This window comes from Saccostrea echinata, unplaced genomic scaffold (genome assembly GCF_033153115.1).
Source record: "Saccostrea echinata isolate AGI-Se365-2 ecotype Australia unplaced genomic scaffold, CSIRO_AGI_Sech_v1 ptg000008l, whole genome shotgun sequence".
Taxonomy (NCBI): Eukaryota; Metazoa; Mollusca; class Bivalvia; order Ostreida; family Ostreidae; genus Saccostrea; species Saccostrea echinata.
The window spans coordinates 7204077-7224523 of NW_026889757.1; the positions used below are offsets into that span (position 1 = coordinate 7204077).

The 20447-nt window shown below is 32.5% G+C and overlaps 1 protein-coding gene across 1 annotated transcript in view; it reads left to right on the forward strand.

The window, feature by feature from the left end:
* The window catches only part of LOC133181340 (protection of telomeres protein 1-like), a 36926-nt gene extending 16729 nt beyond the window's left edge, over window positions 1-20197 (forward strand). Inside the window, exons 9-13 of the mRNA XM_061315858.1 lie at window positions 9714-9876; window positions 10831-10857; window positions 11067-11137; window positions 18940-19034; window positions 19878-20197. Of these exons, the coding sequence (XP_061171842.1) occupies window positions 9714-9876; window positions 10831-10857; window positions 11067-11137; window positions 18940-19034; window positions 19878-20069 (548 nt within the window). The 3' untranslated portion in view covers window positions 20070-20197. The remainder of the gene's footprint in view (window positions 1-9713; window positions 9877-10830; window positions 10858-11066; window positions 11138-18939; window positions 19035-19877) is intronic.
* Window positions 20198-20447: the final 250 nt, after the last annotated feature.

The window sequence follows — 20447 nt, forward strand, 5'->3', positions numbered from 1 at the left end:
CAAAAATCGCCATTTTTTAAGTCTGCCGTTGGCAGCCTCAACCACCCACCGTATTTTAGTTACCATTCTTGATGCATTTGCTTCGATTGTACTGTGTTGTTTGCAAGATTTTGGTAGAAAGACTGGCATCTGTGTTTTAAACCCGCATTCATTTAGAAAATCTATCGAGTCACGGAATCCCCTATCTACCACAAGCACATCATTTTCGGTGAGGAAATCCATTATATTACCCTTATTTGTTTTCATCACAGTCTTTAATATGGAGGCATCGTTGTTTCGACCATTTGCTAAATAAGGTCCGAAGACCTCTACGATGTAACCGCTGGTTGTTGTTATCAGGAATGGTTTTACCAAGGGTCTTCCTTTGTGCACAGAATAAGAGAGTCGTTGAAATTTGTACGACGCACTTTTTTGTATATATATGTAAGTACCATCTAGCACTAATATGACAGTGTTTGAAATAGGATCTGAAAAAAGTTGTTTTGAGATATCTGTTGTGTGATTTTCTATGATACTTTCTCTGGTTATATGATCAAAACCAAGGTTATGGGGCACAAAATCTTTTACGATAGCTATTCGAGCACTTTCAATGATTTCAGCCACTTGTCGCCTACATCGAAATCCACAAAGAGTGGCCAGCAATCCATTTGATAAGCCAGATTTCAATTTAAATAGAAGGATACCAACTGCATTTCTTATTGTTCGAATTTTTGTATTTCTCATAGATGTTACATTTGTAACCAAGTCATCGAAATTCGCTTTAGAAATGCCTAATAAAGAAATATAATCTTCATCATTGGAGAGTTTATCAAAACTGAGACTACTACTGTCATAAGACCTCAGCGCTTTGAAACGTACTCGTTCAAGTAAATCATTTAATTCTTTTGATGGTAACACTGAATGTTGTCTCTTATATTTTGTAAAGTCAACATTTACATCTCTATTTAGTTGTTTCCCAATTAAATGCTTTCGACAGCATTTGCATCCGACAGGTATAAGTAATTGGAAGTGTATGAATGCATCTGTTCTGGCCTCTTTTGGTACTACTACGATACCTTTTCTTGCATTACAAAATACGCATTTGTTATGTGAATTTCCAGCCGACACAAAAGGAAGTTGGATACTACATCTAGATCTATCTTTTGGCGCACTCTGTACTATAGACTTGGCATTTATTCTGCATTTGGTACAGATTTGACTTTCTCCACCTAGTTTATATCCATGTTGTATCAAATATGTTTTCAAGGGTTGGGAGATGGTACGCTTTACCTTTCCTTTTAACTGTTTTTTGCATACAGAACAGCCATATCGTGCTGGTCGGCCCATGATTGTTTATATTTAAATCGTGTAATGTAGTCTCGAACTGAATGCATTTAAAATCTTATTTTGAAAACATTTATGTAATAGGAAATATATGTATATTAATTGACCGTAAATGATTTCATTATTTCGTATATTTTATTTTGTTCCCACTGAAAAAATATATATAATACTGATCTAAATTTCAACCTGAACTAAAAAAAAAATCACAGTATGATTCGAACACTCGCGACCAATGAATGTGTGCTTCTACACAGCCGCGATGACCACTAAGCCACGAAGTCACACATACTTTATCATTTAAATAGCAAACAGTTCTCTATATATAGCAAACACACAATTGGACTTAGAGTTTTTGAGAACATGTTGCGAAATTTAAGTTGGTAAACTATTTTTTATGACGTCGAGCTCTTGGAGCTCGAACGTCATCTAGCGATCGGCCAAGTGAAATCGCCAAGGGATGTACGCGACCGAATGTGTCAGTGGATGCATCCGCAATAGAAAATAGCAATAGCTATAAACCAATTTCTTTTAAAACGCTCACAATGAATAATTATAGCTTGAAAATGAAATTGCATCAATTGTATCTACAATTAATTCTTTTACAAAACAACGATATTATGTTTTATTTTCACACAATAAAAACGTGATGGTTGTTGCGGATGAATTTCTACAGAAAGGTGCGTCGAATGACATGAATAACATTTTGGAACGATAACCGTGGAACAATAAAAAACCCAACAGGCGGTAAAATAATTTACAAAATTACATAAACACGAATACTATAAGACTGAAAAGATTGAATTTGTAAATCTTAGCTTTACTTTTACAATCTTCTGACCAACTTTATCCTAAAAACCGATGATGTTGACCAGTATTACTGTATTTCTCTATTTCCTCCATTTCCCAGTATACCGTATACCACGCCCGATCGTAACTCGATCGTAATTGTAACAGAACAGTCTTGGTTGTAGTTTAGATGCAATCACTAATACAACGCTTTGACATTGGCAATTAGAAAAAATATTATATAAATTTATGAAATCCTTCATAGTTCTTCAACTGACTGAAAAGAATTTAGCATGAAACATGTTCGACGGTGTCTGGTCAATTCGAACCCTGCTCCATTCGGACCATGACATAAGGCCCCAGACTGTAATTGTGATATTTTGTTTAAAACTATTTTTTTTATTATTTCTCCTGAGTCACTCACTTGACTTATTGCTATCTTCAAATTCAAAATGATCTTTTGAAATTGTTTTTCTTCTTCGACGTCATTGAAGCCTTTCAGGCTTTTGATTTTATATAGAGTGGGTCTTCGTACCATGTTTTTGCAAGTGGTAAACGATACATCCTTCCATACCCTTGCATTATTCCTTTACAAAAAAATGGTACGAAGACCCACTCTATATTAAAAAAATACTTTTAACATTAAATTTCTATCAATTTTACGGTTACTTAAGCGTGTTACCATTTTGGTGGGTTGATTACAATCAATTTCTTAGTTACTGGATTCAGGTATTGTCAATATTGTATGCATATGGTTATAAATATTTCATAAATTTAACAAGAAATGGAATTTGTAAGAAAATTTTTTATTGATATTTTACCTATCCTTACGTAGGCATATGACTCGGCTAATCCCCCCAGATTCTTTCAAGTTATCTGAATAATGTCGAAATATGTGTGACCTTTACCAAGTATTTTATGTATTTATTAAATTATGCTATCGATTTCAGGAAAGCAGCAGCACTTTTCAAGTTAAGGAATCAGACCATTATGTGTATTCAAAAAAATGGTCAAGGTCTATTAAGTGTATGCCCTTGTGAAAAGGCGATTTAATGAGGCACCTCGGCGTGAACATGCACACCCTGTAGAAAAAAATTCAATACATTCTCTCGATATTTTTTAAATAATGGCACTAAACAAACGTTTCAGATTTGTATTAAAGGTCTACCTAAGATTTGCAAATAATATTCTGTTTAATAATAAAATGCATTTTTCACTGTGATAAAATTACTTGATCCGCCTCTCACTGCACATAAAATGCGTCAAACTTTGCCATGATGACGTCATGTCGACAAGTGCATTGCGATCAGTGACTTGTTTATATCTTGCTGTGTGGGATTTAACTAGCGACAAAAATGAATGCAGTGGTAAGTTTTGATGTAGTTCATTACTCTTATGCAGTTTAGATTCGCAAATTATTTCATTTTCTGTTATTGTGAGGAATTGCTATATTTGTGTGATGTCACAGTAAACATTTCCTGTATAAATTAGGCCCCGCCCTCTTTATGCAGCCTTAACAGAGCTGCGTTATAGTCGTCTCTACCGACCAATAAACTTGCTTTTTTTATTTTTGCCATCCGACAAAAAAGGCATATCTAAGCATGCTACATTCGAAGAGAGTGTGATTGTTTTTTTTAAATATGTATTCAAAACAAATTTTAAGAAATCCTTTCTTTTATATTGATTTAATTGAGACATTTGATAAAAATTCTGATGTTCATGTTTGCACTTTCATTCCGAATGAAATTAGCCTGATAAAATTAACTCAAAATAAAAACATCAGCATATTTTTTTGTTATTCTGATGTAGTTAACAACTTAAATGAGAAATCAACTTTCTTAATAAGTTAAACTTATTTGAAACATATTGCAGCCAAACAGTCTTTTTTTATTGTGAAAGTGAAATTGTTAAATATATTTCCGGTCTGAATCATTTAATTTAGATAGAGTTAGGCTTGATTATTGCGATTTCTTCTCAAATCCTTTTTCTGACATGTTCTAATTTATGAAATTACCGGGTGGGAGTAAATATTAAATTTAGAACACGATAGCTGTTGTCATGTTGTAATGTAGTATTTACTTCAACTTACCGGTAGTAAATTCAAGATTTAGAACATGACACCTTTGTAAAATATGATTGTACATTATTTCTTTTATGTTTCTGTAACACTTTTTTTTCCACAGATGAAAAAAGTACATGTATTATCAAATTATTATTCAGACAAGTAGCATCAGGGGGAGGAGGGGGGTGTCCCCCTTTTTCCACAGATAACTTTCTACTATTGAAAATGTTCATTGAAAGGCTGCCATAGTCAAATAAGGGTAGTAACGTATGAAAAAAATTTGGTACTGAAAGAAGTTTGCATATCTCCCACCCCCCATTCTCCCCGAAATAGGATTTCCGATTTTCGACTTTGGACAAGTCCCCCCTCCCTTTTTTTACTTGTCAGGTAAGTTGAAATTTGTTTTCTCTGGCTGCCCCCTCCCCACTTCTTTCCCCCTTTCAAAACCGATGCAATGTCACTGTTATTTCATACTGATTCATTATTTTAAGTAAAAAAGTTTAAGTGACTCTTCTTGACTATCTTATCTTATACTTATACTTTAATTGAAAACAAATTTGAAGCTCTCTTATTTCTTTTTTGCAACAAAGACATTTTTTTCTTTTTTCTATAAAAAAGCATATGTAAAATGCAGTTGAAAGCATATATCCATCCCACAACCGTACCGAAAAAATGCATAATGGCCAAAAATAAGAGATTCTGAACCTGTGCACTAGGCACAAGGGAGGATTTTCCTAAAATATTTGAAATGGATCGTAAGAGGAAGCATTTCAGGTATTTTCAGTTGTTAAAATTACAATGCTCTGTTTTTATTCTGTCTAATATACTCAGATACGCCACAGACATAACAAATTCATGAAAGAATTTTCTGGATTGTAATAGCCTTCAAACTTTGGCTCTGCTTTACATAGGCATTTACATAATCTAGGTGTAAGAAAAAAGGGAAAACTCAGTAGAAGGTGACATAGAAGAATGAAGGAGGAAAGAAGAGAACAATTTTACCTTAAGGAAAGTACGCAGTTATGAACTTTTATTTTCTTATGCCCTGTATAATTTAAGAGTTTCAATAATTGAAGAACCTTTGTGCAATTTTTCGATTCCTGGTAATGCTGTACACCTCCTCTGAATCAAATTTATAAAAATACCAGCTAAAACTATATTTTTGTTATATTCTTTTTCAAAAACTAAAAGAGCATCCGATGGTACTAATTGTATGAACTTAAATTAATAATATTTTTGGGTGCATTGCCTATGTCCTTTTAAATGCAAAAAAATCTTTTGCATATATACTTTTTGTTCGCCTGACCACTGCATCATGAACTGTCACTGTAGGATCGATCCCGATGTTCATTCTGTAGCACATTAAACATACATATTCATGATGTAGAGTATTTGCTGATTCTCTGGTTTATTTTTTTTACGATCTTGTCTTGAGAGTACATTTCTGAACTTAAATTCAAACTGTTTTCTCAACGGTAAATTATATAAATTATACTTTCTGATACTATATATACATTCGGAACAAACTCGAAGTACATGTATTTAAGATGTAAATTACATTCTGAATATTCTCAAACATGCGCATATCAAGGAATTTTTCCCAGGGGTGGGGGTGGGGTGGGGGGGTCCATCCCAGTCCCAAAAAAATCCCACCCAGAAATTTCTTGACAAGAAAAACCTATGTTTTGTGGTCGTGATGGTGGTGGTGGTGGTGGGGGCGTTGCGGTGTGGGGGTGGGGGTTGTAGCCTTTTACTTCTTAAGCTTTGTATGACTTTTCATACCAGCTTAACGGGGGCCGCGTTTTCTGTAGGAGGGCTGGTGGGGTGGGTCCAAGGTCAATTTTAGTTGCTTTAGAATATACATTAAATAACTAATTCCGAGGAGGTCTGCTCCCCCCCCCCCTTTAGATACGCGCATTTTAAAACACATAAGATATGCCAAAAAAGAAGATTAACATCGCAAAAAAAAAATTCACACGAATTGAACTGTATAAGACTCGCAGAGGGGGAAGGGGGGGGGGGAGGGTCGGTATTGTAGAGTAGGCTTTCCCCTCTAAAACCTTTCCTCCCAGAAAATTGGTTCTAGAGTAGGATTTCCCTCGGAAAATAGGCTTTAGAGTAGGATTTCCTAACGGAAAAATGATCTAGAGTAGGATTTCCCCTACGTGAGAATGTAAATTCCCCCAGAGCAAATGTCCCCCAATAAAATATTATGGCTGTACTTATGTTAAGAGGGGGAATGGGCTACACATTGTTACATGTGTTCTTCCTTGAAAATGGTGACCAGATGTTTTGATTGATTGATTGTATGTAGTTTTACGTCCCATTCGAGAATTTTTTCACTCATATAACCACCACATATCGGTGAAGGGCTTCAAATTTAGACTTTTACTTGACACTCAGGGCCATTGAGCAGAGCGGGATCTTTATCGTGCAAACACCTGTCGTGAGACAGGGCCTTGGTTTTTAAGATCCCATCCTAAGGACCTGCAACTTTCACTTCAAAGTTCGGAGCGCCTGGCGAAGAACTGTACTGTTGCTACCTATTTTTATCGACTTAGGTCAATTGCGGCCGAGATTCGAACTCAGGGGCTACCAATCACAGAGCGAGCGCTCTACCGACTGAGCTACCGTGACGGCCTTCCAGATGTATAAAAACATACGAAGAATGAAAAATGAAAATTTTTTCTCAGCAACTGTCCATCGATTTTTTAAAGCATTAAAATATTACTCTTTTCATGTATAATATAACAAGATAACTACTTATTCGATATAACTTGATAATTAACGTCATATATGGCGTAATTTTGATAAGTTTTGACTAACTAAAGTTAAAGAAATCTTCCTATTTGTTTTATTTTTTATGCCCCGCCATGAATATGGCCGGGGCATATAGTGTTTGTCATGTCCGTCTTCCGTCCTTCTGTCCTTCCGTTTGTCCTTCCGTCACACTTTGCGTTTAGCTCTGTTCAAAGCTCAGTTTCAAAGAAACTATCCAAGATATTTTTATCAAACTTCATATGCTGATAGATATTGATGAGGGCTATGCAACTGCATCAACATTTTTTGACCTTGACCTTTCCTTTGACCTTGACCTCACTTTTCTTAAATTAGTGTTTAGCTCAGTTTTAAAGATACCATTCAAGATAGTGTAATCAAACTTCATATGTTGATACATACTGATGTAAGCTATTCAATTGCATCAACATTTTTTTGACCTTGACCTTTATTTTGACCTTGACCTCACTTTTCTTAAATTAATGTTTAGCTCTGTTTTAATGAAACCATTCAAGATATTTTTAACAAACTTCATATGCTGATACATACTGATGAGAGCTATTCAACTGCATCAATATTTTTTACCTTGACCTTTCCTTTGACCTTGACCTCACTTTTCTTAAATAAGTTTTTAGCTCAGTTTTAAAGATACCATTCAAGATAGTTTTATCAAACTTCATATGCTGATACATACTGATGAGAGCTATTCAACTGCATCAATATTTTTTGACCTTGACCTTTCCTTTGACCTTGACCTCACTTTTCTTAAATTAGTGTTTAGCTCAGTTTTAAAGAAACTATTCATAATATTTTCATCAAACTTCATATGCTAATACATACTGATGTAACCTTTTCAACTGCATCAACATTTTTTGACCTTGACCTTTCCTTTGACCTTGACCTCACTTTTCTTAAATTAGTGTCAAACTTCATATGCTGATACATACTGATGAGAGCTATTCAACTGCATCAATATTTTTTGACCTTGACCTTTCCTTTGACCTTGACCTCACTTTTCTTAAATTAGTGTTTAGCTCAGTTTTAAAGAAACCATTCATAATATTTTCATCAAACTTCATATGCTAATACATACTGATGTAACCTTTTCAACTACATCAACATTTTTTGATCTTGACCTTTCCTTTGATCTTGACCTTTCCTTTGATCTTGACCTCACTTTTCTTAAATTAGTTTCTGAATCAAATGTCATATGCTGATACATACTGATGTAAGCTATTCAACTGCAGCAATATTTTTTTACCTTGAACTTTCCTTTGACCTTGACCTCACTTTTCTCAATTTGTGTTAAAATGTTGCATTACTAATATACCCTTGGCGGGGCATTCATGTCCTATGGACATATTTCTAGTTTATATAAAGATAGGTCTTTCCTGTAAATTCCACAATTTAAATCAATCGCGTTTCATAGATATTAGAAATTTAAAACAATAACTGATTTATTTCCCGACTCCGTATTTAAATATCAGATACAGTTTTAAATCAATTTAACTATAGAAACGTGTGGTTATTTAAGTTTTAAATCAGTGAAAATTTTAATTTGAACGTAAATAACAAATATCATGTTCATCTACATTCAATCTCGAATTTTTTTTTTTTTATTTTTTAGCTCAGATACTCCATTTATAGCTTTAAATTCTATTGACGGGATAAATATCTGTATAAGGAGATGTCTAACTCATTATGAAATAATTTATTCATTCTAATGAGATACTAACTCAAACCATTCTTTCGTTCATTGGATTCAAACAACATACAAGTATTAAAAGGTATACATAAATTACTTTCTTTGAAAGCAAACTGAATCTTTAAACTTTAGATAGCCTTGATATACTGCACATTAAAAATGTGTGACAAATACAAGTAACGCTGCGCCATTAGAGGTGTTAAGGCTTCAAATCTGAGGAGTTTTACATTTCTTTTGAAAGCTTAACATTCGGATTGAGACTCCATGATTGGAAAAACATGCTAAGAAAATTCTTACTACAGTTGAACAGTATATAAGTCACAAAAATATTGCGGTTGTAGTTTATTGACTCGATAACTAGGGCGGAAATCCTACTCTGAGAAAGAAAGAGGGGGAAGTCGGGCTCTTGTGTGAGATTTCCCCTCGGGGAAAATCCTATACTCTAGCTACATGTACGTACAATTTTGGGGGGGGGGGGAGCTGGCTATGGGGGAAATCCTACTTTTCAACACCGGTAAAATATCTCACCAGTAAAGATCTTTTAGAAATGAAATATGCTAGATAAAAAAATAAAAAGAGTGATTAAAAAAATATCACACATTCACACAGTCAAATAACAATGCATGACGCCAAGATCCCGGTTGGGGGATTTTTGCATCATTAAAAGGTGCGACTGCAACGCCTAATGATATACTAGTGTGTATCATTAACCGTCGATTATGTAGATATTTGCTTGCTTCATTAACCGTCGATGTTGCACTGCATTTGTGACGCTTAATGATATAATTCTTTCATTAAGCTGCGATTTAGCATTAGCGGTTGAGAATGTCATCTATTCATGCAATAATTTATGGCATTAAACGTTGCAATTGCAACGCTTAATGCTATTTGTATCATTAAGCGGAGTTTTATCATTAGAGTTTTATCATTAGAGGTTGCTACAGAGCTTGTCACTGAATTTGCAATAGCTCTGGGAATATTCATGGTTATTGCTATTTTGGTCAGCCAAATATGTAAGTTTTGCTTTTTAAGTATATAACTGCTTTTTCTCCCTTTCAGTTGTTCTGAATCATCCTCATATCCAGTGCACTAAAATTAAGGATGTACTGTTACACAGTGTGCCCTACAAGTTCCGAATTCTGGCAAGAGTGGTGGACTTCTTCCCAAGGTTTAACAGACCAACAGATATCTGTAAACTGTACTGCCCAGAGTGCAATTACTTGTAAGACTTTATTGCTCAATGTTTCTTATGATTATTTCAATGTTCAAAGAACTCTAAATTTCATTCAAAAGTCATTTTTGTTTTAAAATATTCGGGGTACATTTTAATTTGAAAGAAAAAAAAACTATTTGTCAGGGATTGTGAAATAAATTTGCCTTCACCATATTTGTATTCAGTTGAAAAAAACCCCTATAAAATCATGTATCCAAAGCAACGCTTGTCACCTATATTTAAAAGGTAGCCTTTTGTTTCCATTTTAAGAAGAGTATTACAGTGATATGAATAAAAAGAAAACAACTTGGAAAATGCAGTTAATTTGGGGGAAAAAATGTATTTCCAAGGGAAAGCTGCCTCTATTAGACTATAATTTTGTATAATTGAAAAACAATGAACCAAAGAACATGATGCACATTCACATTCAGATTTCACTACTCCTGAGTTGACTATGCCTCAGAGATTGAAGATCTTGAAATATAAGTATTTTAAAGTTCAGTGAAAATAGTTTCATTACACATGTAAATAGAACATTATAAACATGATGGTATTCATGTGCATGTTCCAAAAATAGCACAGATAAAAATAGAAAAACCCCACCCCTCCCTCTTTCCAGTTTACATAAAATGTGGTTATTCAAATTTTTTAATGTTGGAAGTTTCTGAAAACTGGCACAAAGAAGAAAAAAAGACCCTCCCCTTTCATTAAAGAAAATCTAAAACAGAGATATTTTACATCAACTCTTGGTTACTTCTCTTAATAATGTAAGTTTCCTAAATAAATTATACATGTACATGTATGTGCAACATAACAGATAGCATGAAGGCATAAAGTTTATCAGTTAAATATTATTGTTTGAGCTGTGGTCCTAGACCATTATGATCACAGAATTTCAGTTTTCTAATGTTCACTGCATGCTGCAGGTTTGGATATTGTACTTTAATAATTTTTATTTTACAGGTGTGATGTCCCTGTCGAAGAAAATGGGTATGTTTCAAAAATAATGTTATTTTTGTTCATTACTCTCTTAAAGTTCATCCCCTTACATCTATAGTTTATATTGTTGCTGTAAATAGTTTATAATGATGCTGTAAATAGTTTATATTGATGCTGTAATTAGTTTATATTGTTGCTGTAAAAAAGTCTGAGAAGACAGAGGATGCTGTTGCAGTAACTATTATTCTCTTAATTTTCAGGAAAAGTAGTTTGAAAATTAGCAGGAGGGGTAGACAATTGAAGCATTACTTATGTCCTGTGTGTAGTAAAGGTAAGTCTTATTTTATATGTAAATAAAACACATTCATGCTCATTTGTGATGATATTGTTTAGGTAATGCATTAAACAAAACATAGATAGACCAATTACAAGCCCCTTTACCTCTTAGATTTCAGAAAACAATCTACTTTCTACAATAATTGAAGACTTTGTGTATTTCAGATTCCCAGTTTGAGTTGGAGTATATCTTTATGATAAGATTTTGTGTATTTCAGATTCCCAGTTTGAGTTGGAGTATATCTTTATGATAAGATTTTGTGTATTTCAGATTCCCAGTTTGAGTTGGAGTATATCTTTATGATGAGATTTTGTGTATTTCAGATTCACAGTTTGAGTTGGAGTATATCTTTAGGATGAGATTTTGTGTATTTCAGATTCCCAGTTTGAGTTGGAGTATATCTTTAGGATGAGATTTTGTGTATTTCAGATTCACAGTTTGAGTTGGAGTATATCTTTATGATAAGATTTTGTGTATTTCAGATTCCCAGTTTGAGTTGGAGTATATCTTTATGAGGAGATTTTGTGTATTTCAGATTCACAATTTGAGTTGGAGTATATCTTTATGATGAGATTTTGTGTATTTCAGATTCACAGTTTGAGTTGGAGTATATCTTTAGGATGAGATTTTGTGTATTTCAGATTCACAATTTGAGTTGGAGTATATCTTTAGGATGAGATTTTGTGTATTTCAGATTCACAGTTTGAGTTGGAGTATATCTTTATGATGAGATTTTGTGTATTTCAGATTCCCAATTTGAGTTGGAGTATATCTTTATGAGGAGATTTTGTGTATTTCAGAGTCACAGTTTGAGTTGGAGTATATATTTATGATGAGATTTTGTGTATTTCAGACTCACAGTTTGAGTTGGAGTATATCTTTATGATGAGATTTTGTGTATTTCAGATTCACAGTTTGAGTTAGAGTATATCTTTAGGATGAGATTTTGTGTATTTCAGATTCACAGTTTGAGTTGGAGTATATCTTTATGAGGAGATTTTGTGTATTTCAGATTCCCAATTTGAGTTGGAGTATATCTTTATGAGGAGATTTTGTGTATTTCAGAGTCACAGTTTGAGTTGGAGTATATATTTATGATGAGATTTTGTGTATTTCAGACTCACAGTTTGAGTTGGAGTATATCTTTATGATGAGATTTTGTGTATTTCAGATTCACAGTTTGAGTTGGAGTATATCTTTAGGATGAGATTTTGTGTATTTCAGATTCACAGTTTGAGTTGGAGTATATCTTTATGAGGAGATTTTGTGTATTTCAGATTCACAGTTTGAGTTGGAGTATATCTTTATGATGAGATTTTGTGTATTTCAGATTCACAATTTGAGTTGGAGTACATCTTTATGAGGAGAGTTTGTGTATTTCAGATTCACAATTTGAGTTGGAGTATATCTTTATGATGAGATTTTGTGTATTTCAGATTCACAATTTGAGTTGGAGTACATCTTTATGAGGAGATTTTGTGTATTTCAGATTCCCAGTTTGAGTTGGAGTATATCTTTATGATGAGATTTTGTGTATTTCAGATTCACAATTTGAGTTGGAGTATATCTTTATGATGAGATTTTGTGTATTTCAGATTCACAGTTTGAGTTGGAGTATATCTTTAGGATGAGATTTTGTGTATTTCAGATTCACAGTTTCAGTTGGAGTATATATTTATGATGAGATTTTGTGTATTTCAGATTCACAGTTTGAGTTGGAGTATATCTTTATGATGAGATTTTGTGTATTTCAGATTCACAGTTTGAGTTGGAGTATATATTTATGATGAGATTTTGTGTATTTCAGATTCACAGTTTGAGTTGGAGTATATCTTTATGATGAGATTTTGTGTATTTCAGATTCACAGTTTGAGTTGGAGTATATATTTATGATGAGATTTTGTGTATTTCAGATTCACAGTTTGAGTTGGAGTATATCTTTATGATGAGATTTTGTGTATTTCAGATTCACAGTTTGAGTTGGAGTATATCTATATGATGAGATTTTGTGTATTTCAGATTCACAGTTTGAGTTGGAGTATATATTTATGATGAGATTTTGTGTATTTCAGATTCACAGTTTGAGTTGGAGTATATCTTTAGGATGAGATTTTGTGTATTTCAGATTCACAGTTTGAGTTGGAGTATATCTTTATGATGAGATTTTGTGTATTTCAGATTCACAATTTGAGCTGGAGTATATCTTTATGAGGAGATTTTGTGTATTTCAGATTCACAATTTGAGCTGGAGTATATCTTTATGAGGAGATTTTGTGTATTTCAGATTCACAGTTTGAGTTGGAGTATATCTTTATGATGAGATTTTGTGTATTACAGATTCACAATTTGAGTTGGAGTATATCTTAAGGATGAGATTTTGTGTATTTCAGATTCACAGTTTGAGTTGGAGTATATCTTTAGGATGAGATTTTGTGTATTTCAGATTCACAGTTTGAGTTGGAGTATATCTTTATGAGGAGATTTTGTGTATTTCAGATTCACAGTTTGAGTTGGAGTATATCTTTATGAGGAGATTTTGTGTATTTCAGATTCACAATTTGAGTTGGAGTACATCTTTATGATGAGAGTTTGTGTATTTCAGATTCACAATTTGAGTTGGAGTATATCTTTATGATGAGATTTTGTGTATTTCAGATTCACAGTTTGAGTTGGAGTATATCTTTAGGATGAGATTTTGTGTATTTCAGATTCACAGTTTCAGTTGGAGTATATATTTATGATGAGATTTTGTGTATTTCAGATTCACAGTTTGAGTTGGAGTATATCTTTATGATGAGATTTTGTGTATTTCAGATTCACAGTTTGAGTTGGAGTATATATTTATGATGAGATTTTGTGTATTTCAGATTCACAGTTTGAGTTGGAGTATATCTTTATGATGAGATTTTGTGTATTTCAGATTCACAGTTTGAGTTGGAGTATATATTTATGATGAGATTTTGTGTATTTCAGATTCACAGTTTGAGTTGGAGTATATCTTTATGATGAGATTTTGTGTATTTCAGATTCACAGTTTGAGTTGGAGTATATCTATATGATGAGATTTTGTGTATTTCAGATTCACAGTTTGAGTTGGAGTATATATTTATGATGAGATTTTGTGTATTTCAGATTCACAGTTTGAGTTGGAGTATATCTTTAGGATGAGATTTTGTGTATTTCAGATTCACAGTTTGAGTTGGAGTATATCTTTATGATGAGATTTTGTGTATTTCAGATTCACAATTTGAGCTGGAGTATATCTTTATGAGGAGATTTTGTGTATTTCAGATTCACAATTTGAGCTGGAGTATATCTTTATGATGAGATTTTGTGTATTTCAGATTCACAGTTTGAGTTGGAGTATATCTTTATGATGAGATTTTGTGTATTACAGATTCACAATTTGAGTTGGAGTATATCTTAAGGATGAGATTTTGTGTATTTCAGATTCACAATTTGAGTTGGAGTATATCTTTATGATGAGATTTTGTGTATTTCAGATTCACAGTTTGAGTTGGAGTATATCTTTATGAGGAGATTTTGTGTATTTCAGATTCATAATTTGAGTTGGAGTATATCTTTATGATGAGAGTTTGTGTATTTCAGATTCATAATTTGAGTTGGAGTATATCTTTATGATGAGAGTTTGTGTATTTCAGATTCACAGTTTGAGTTGGAGTATATATTTATGAGGAGATTTTGTGTATTTCAGATTCCCAGTTTGAGTTGGAGTATATCTTTATGATGAGATTTTGTGTATTTCAGATTCACAATTTGAGTTGGAGTATATCTTTATGAGGAGATTTTGTGTATTTCAGATTCATAATTTGAGCTGGAGTATATCTTTATGATGAGATTTTGTGTATTTCAGATTCACAGTTTGAGTTGGAGTATATCTTTATGAGGAGATTTTGTGTATTTCAGATTCACAATTTGAGCTGGAGTATATCTTTATGATGAGATTTTGTGTATTTCAGATTCACAATTTGAGTTGGAGTATATCTTTATGAGGAGATTTTGTGTATTTCAGATTCCCAGTTTGAGTTGGAGTATATCTTTATGAGGAGATTTTGTGTATTTCAGATTCACAATTTGAGTTGGAGTATATCTTTAGGATGAGATTTTGTGTATTTCAGATTCACAATTTGAGTTGGAGTATATCTTTAGGATGAGATTTTGTGTATTTCAGATTCACAATTTGAGTTGGAGTATATCTTTAGGATGAGATTTTGTGTATTTCAGATTCACAATTTGAGCTGGAGTATATCTTTAGGATGAGATTTTGTGTATTTCAGACTCACAATTTGAGTTGGAGTATATCTTTAGGATGAGATTTTGTGTATTTCAGATTCACAATTTGAGTTGGAGTACATCTTTATGAGGAGATTTTGTGTATTTCAGATTCACAATTTGAGTTGGAGTATATCTTTATGATGAGATTTTGTGTATTTCAGATTCACAGTTTGAGTTGGAGTATATCTTTATGAGGAGATTTTGTGTATTTCAGATTCACAGTTTGAGTTGGAGTACATCTTTATGAGGAGATTTTGTGTATTTCAGATTCACAGTTTGAGTTGGAGTATATCTTTATGAGGAGATTTTGTGTATTTCAGATTCACAGTTTGAGTTGGAGTATATCTTTATGAGGAGATTTTGTGTATTTCAGATTCACAATTTGAGTTGGAGTATATCTTTATGAGGAGATTTTGTGTATTTCAGATTCACAATTTGAGTTGGAGTATATCTTTATGATGAGATTTTGTGTATTTCAGATTCACAATTTGAGTTGGAGTATATCTTTATGAGGAGATTTTGTGTATTTCAGATTCACAATTTGAGTTGGAGTATATCTTTAGGAGGAGATTTTGTGTATTTCAGACTCACAATTTGAGTTGGAGTACATCTTTAGGAGGAGATTTTGTGTATTTCAGATTCACAATTTGAGTTGGAGTATATCTTTATGATGAGATTTTGTGTATTTCAGATTCACAATTTGAGTTGGAGTATATCTTTATGAGGAGATTTTGTGTATTTCAGATTCACAATTTGAGTTGGAGTACATCTTTATGAGGAGATTTTGTGTATTTCAGATTCACAATTTGAGTTGGAGTATATCTTTATGAGGAGATTTTGTGTATTTCAGATTCACAGTTTGAGTTGGAGTATATCTTTATGAGGAGATTTTGTGTATTTCAGATTCACAATTTGAGTTGGAGTATATCTTTATGAGGAGATTTTGTGTATTTCAGATTCACAATTTGAGCTGGAGTATATCTTTATGATGAGATTTTGTGTATTTCAGATTCACAATTTGAGCTGGAGTATATCTTTATGAGGAGATTTTGTGTATTTCAGATTCACAATTTGAGCTGGAGTATATCTTTATGAGGAGATTTTGTGTATTTCAGATTCACAATTTGAGTTGGAGTATATCTTTATGAGGAGATTTTGTGTATTTCAGATTCACAATTTGAGTTGGAGTATATCTTTATGAGGAGATTTTGTGTATTTCAGATTCACAATTTGAGTTGGAGTATATCTTTATGAGGAGATTTTGTGTATTTCAGATTCACAATTTGAGTTGGAGTATATCTTTAGGATGAGATTTTGTGTATTTCAGATTCACAATTTGAGTTGGAGTATATCTTTATGAGGAGATTTTGTGTATTTCAGATTCACAATTTGAGTTGGAGTATATCTTTATGATGAGATTTTGTGTATTTCAGATTCACAATTTGAGTTGGAGTATATCTTTATGAGGAGATTTTGTGTATTTCAGATTCCCAGTTTGAGTTGGAGTATATCTTTATGAGGAGATTTTGTGTATTTCAGATTCACAATTTGAGTTGGAGTATATCTTTAGGATGAGATTTTGTGTATTTCAGATTCACAATTTGAGTTGGAGTATATCTTTAGGATGAGATTTTGTGTATTTCAGATTCACAATTTGAGTTGGAGTATATCTTTAGGATGAGATTTTGTGTATTTCAGATTCACAATTTGAGCTGGAGTATATCTTTAGGATGAGATTTTGTGTATTTCAGATTCACAATTTGAGTTGGAGTATATCTTTATGAGGAGATTTTGTGTATTTCAGATTCACAATTTGAGTTGGAGTATATCTTTATGATGAGATTTTGTGTATTTCAGATTCACAGTTTGAGTTGGAGTATATCTTTATGAGGAGATTTTGTGTATTTCAGATTCACAGTTTGAGTTGGAGTACATCTTTATGAGGAGATTTTGTGTATTTCAGATTCACAGTTTGAGTTGGAGTATATCTTTATGAGGAGATTTTGTGTATTTCAGATTCACAGTTTGAGTTGGAGTATATCTTTATGAGGAGATTTTGTGTATTTCAGATTCACAATTTGAGTTGGAGTATATCTTTATGAGGAGATTTTGTGTATTTCAGATTCACAATTTGAGTTGGAGTATATCTTTATGAGGAGATTTTGTGTATTTCAGATTCACAATTTGAGTTGGAGTATATCTTTAGGAGGAGATTTTGTGTATTTCAGATTCACAATTTGAGTTGGAGTATATCTTTAGGAGGAGATTTTGTGTATTTCAGATTCACAATTTGAGTTGGAGTACATCTTTAGGAGGAGATTTTGTGTATTTCAGATTCACAATTTGAGTTGGAGTATATCTTTATGATGAGATTTTGTGTATTTCAGATTCACAATTTGAGTTGGAGTATATCTTTATGATGAGATTTTGTGTATTTCAGATTCACAATTTGAGTTGGAGTACATCTTTATGAGGAGATTTTGTGTATTTCAGATTCACAATTTGAGTTGGAGTATATCTTTATGAGGAGATTTTGTGTATTTCAGATTCACAGTTTGAGTTGGAGTATATCTTTATGAGGAGATTTTGTGTATTTCAGATTCACAATTTGAGTTGGAGTATATCTTTATGAGGAGATTTTGTGTATTTCAGATTCACAATTTGAGCTGGAGTATATCTTTATGAGGAGATTTTGTGTATTTCAGATTCACAATTTGAGCTGGAGTATATCTTTATGAGGAGATTTTGTGTATTTCAGATTCACAATTTGAGCTGGAGTATATCTTTATGATGAGATTTTGTGTATTTCAGATTCACAATTTGAGTTGGAGTATATCTTTATGAGGAGATTTTGTGTATTTCAGATTCACAATTTGAGTTGGAGTATATCTTTATGAGGAGATTTTGTGTATTTCAGATTCACAATTTGAGTTGGAGTATATCTTTAGGAGGAGATTTTGTGTATTTCAGATTCACAATTTGAGTTGGAGTATATCTTTATGAGGAGATTTTGTGTATTTCAGATTCACAATTTGAGTTGGAGTATATCTTTAGGATGAGATTTTGTGTATTTCAGATTCACAATTTGAGTTGGAGTATATCTTTATGAGGAGATTTTGTGTATTTCAGATTCACAATTTGACTTGGAGTATATCTTTATGATGAGATTTTGTGTATTTCAGATTCACAATTTGACTTGGAGTATATCTTTATGATGAGATTTTGTGTATTTCAGATTCACAATTTGAGTTGGAGTATATCTTTATGATGAGATTTTGTGTATTTCAGATTCACAATTTGAGTTGGAGTATATCTTTATGAGGAGATTTTGTGTATTTCAGATTCACAATTTGAGTTGGAGTACATCTTTATGAGGAGATTTTGTGTATTTCAGATTCCCAGTTTGAGTTGGAGTATATCTTTATGAGGAGATTTTGTGTATTTCAGATTCACAATTTGAGTTGGAGTATATCTTTATGAGGAGATTTTGTGTATTTCAGATTCACAATTTGAGTTGGAGTATATCTTTATGATGAGATTTTGGTTAAGGGATAAATCAGGGGAGATAGTGGTTAACATTTGGAGGAAGGATGCAGTAAGTATTGTCTTGGTTTTTTTTTTACCTTCTTTAACATCAGAAATCTCATCATTTTTTTTTTACCTTTACCTTGACAGGGTAGATGTTTAAAAAATCAACAAACAAGCAAAATCAAGCAAACTCAAACTAGAAATTTTGCCTAAAGGCTAAACATTGAGGGCATTTTTTTTTAAAGTATTCATTTTCACCTGTCTTCAACTAGTGTTGTACCAAGGATACGAAATAAAATGATTAACAAACAAAAAAAAGCTACTAATTCTGATGATTCATAATCAATCATCAGATTGACACATTTCACTTTAAGAACTCGGGAATAAGATTGTTTTTGTTTTCACTTTACTTGCACTGGAAGAACAAATATGGCATCATGATTGACAACCAAAAGATGCATGTATAAAAAGTGCATAAGCAGCACAACGTGGAAATGATGAAAATTAATGTATAAATTCAGAAAGCATTTAAAAAAAAAATGCAAGATTATCCTTACAAAAGTAAAAATTTAATCCATAAATTTGCATCAGAAGCAGCAAATGATGATCAATTATGAAAATGCCCCATCACTATCTTCAATTTTGACCTTGGTGATCATTTTTACTGAATTTTTTTCTGACATACTTGGCTAAAAAAGATCAAGGGCATGTCAGATCAAGTTCAAAAATCAAACCTTATCTATGGAAGTGTAACTGCCACCTTAGTAATTTCCAGGATCCCCCCCCCCCCCCCAAAAAAAAAAAACAAAAGTCTCACAAACACTTCTTTAATCCAAAATAATTGTAAAATCTTACTGTGGAATAGGACAGGATTGTATTAGTTAATCTTTTTTTTTTTGTTTGGTTACAGGTGACCTTTTTCCAGGATATAACTCCAGTAGAAATGCTAACAGAACCTGCTTTGTGTACTGTGATAGAGAACTGTCTAAATGTAATCTGTGATCCTGACAAGAGTGATTGCCCTTGGTTTGAATGTTGTATAAAATCATACAATACTCAGATGGGAGTACACTATCAGATTTTTGACACCTGTTTAGTATGACCATAAAATTGAATATTGTTATGTAAGATTTATTATAAAGTGGTGCTTCTTTTGTTATTGTCATCTAAACCTGAACACAAATCATTTGATACAGTGCATGTATATGTAATTTTTAATATTAAAAAAAAATTGCCATTAAAAATTTGTCAGGGGTTGAATAATTGATTAATACATTTATGGAAAATGAGATCTTGAATTTCGTCAAAGTAAGATGGCAAGATTATTTTTAGGTCACTTGAATTGCTTAGGTGACATATTGCTATCTGTTTTTGTCTGTCATTGTGTGTATCTGTGCATTGAAACTTCTACTTATTCTACAAAACCACTGGATCAAATTCAACCAACTTGCCATAAAGTATTCTTGGATGAAGGGGATTA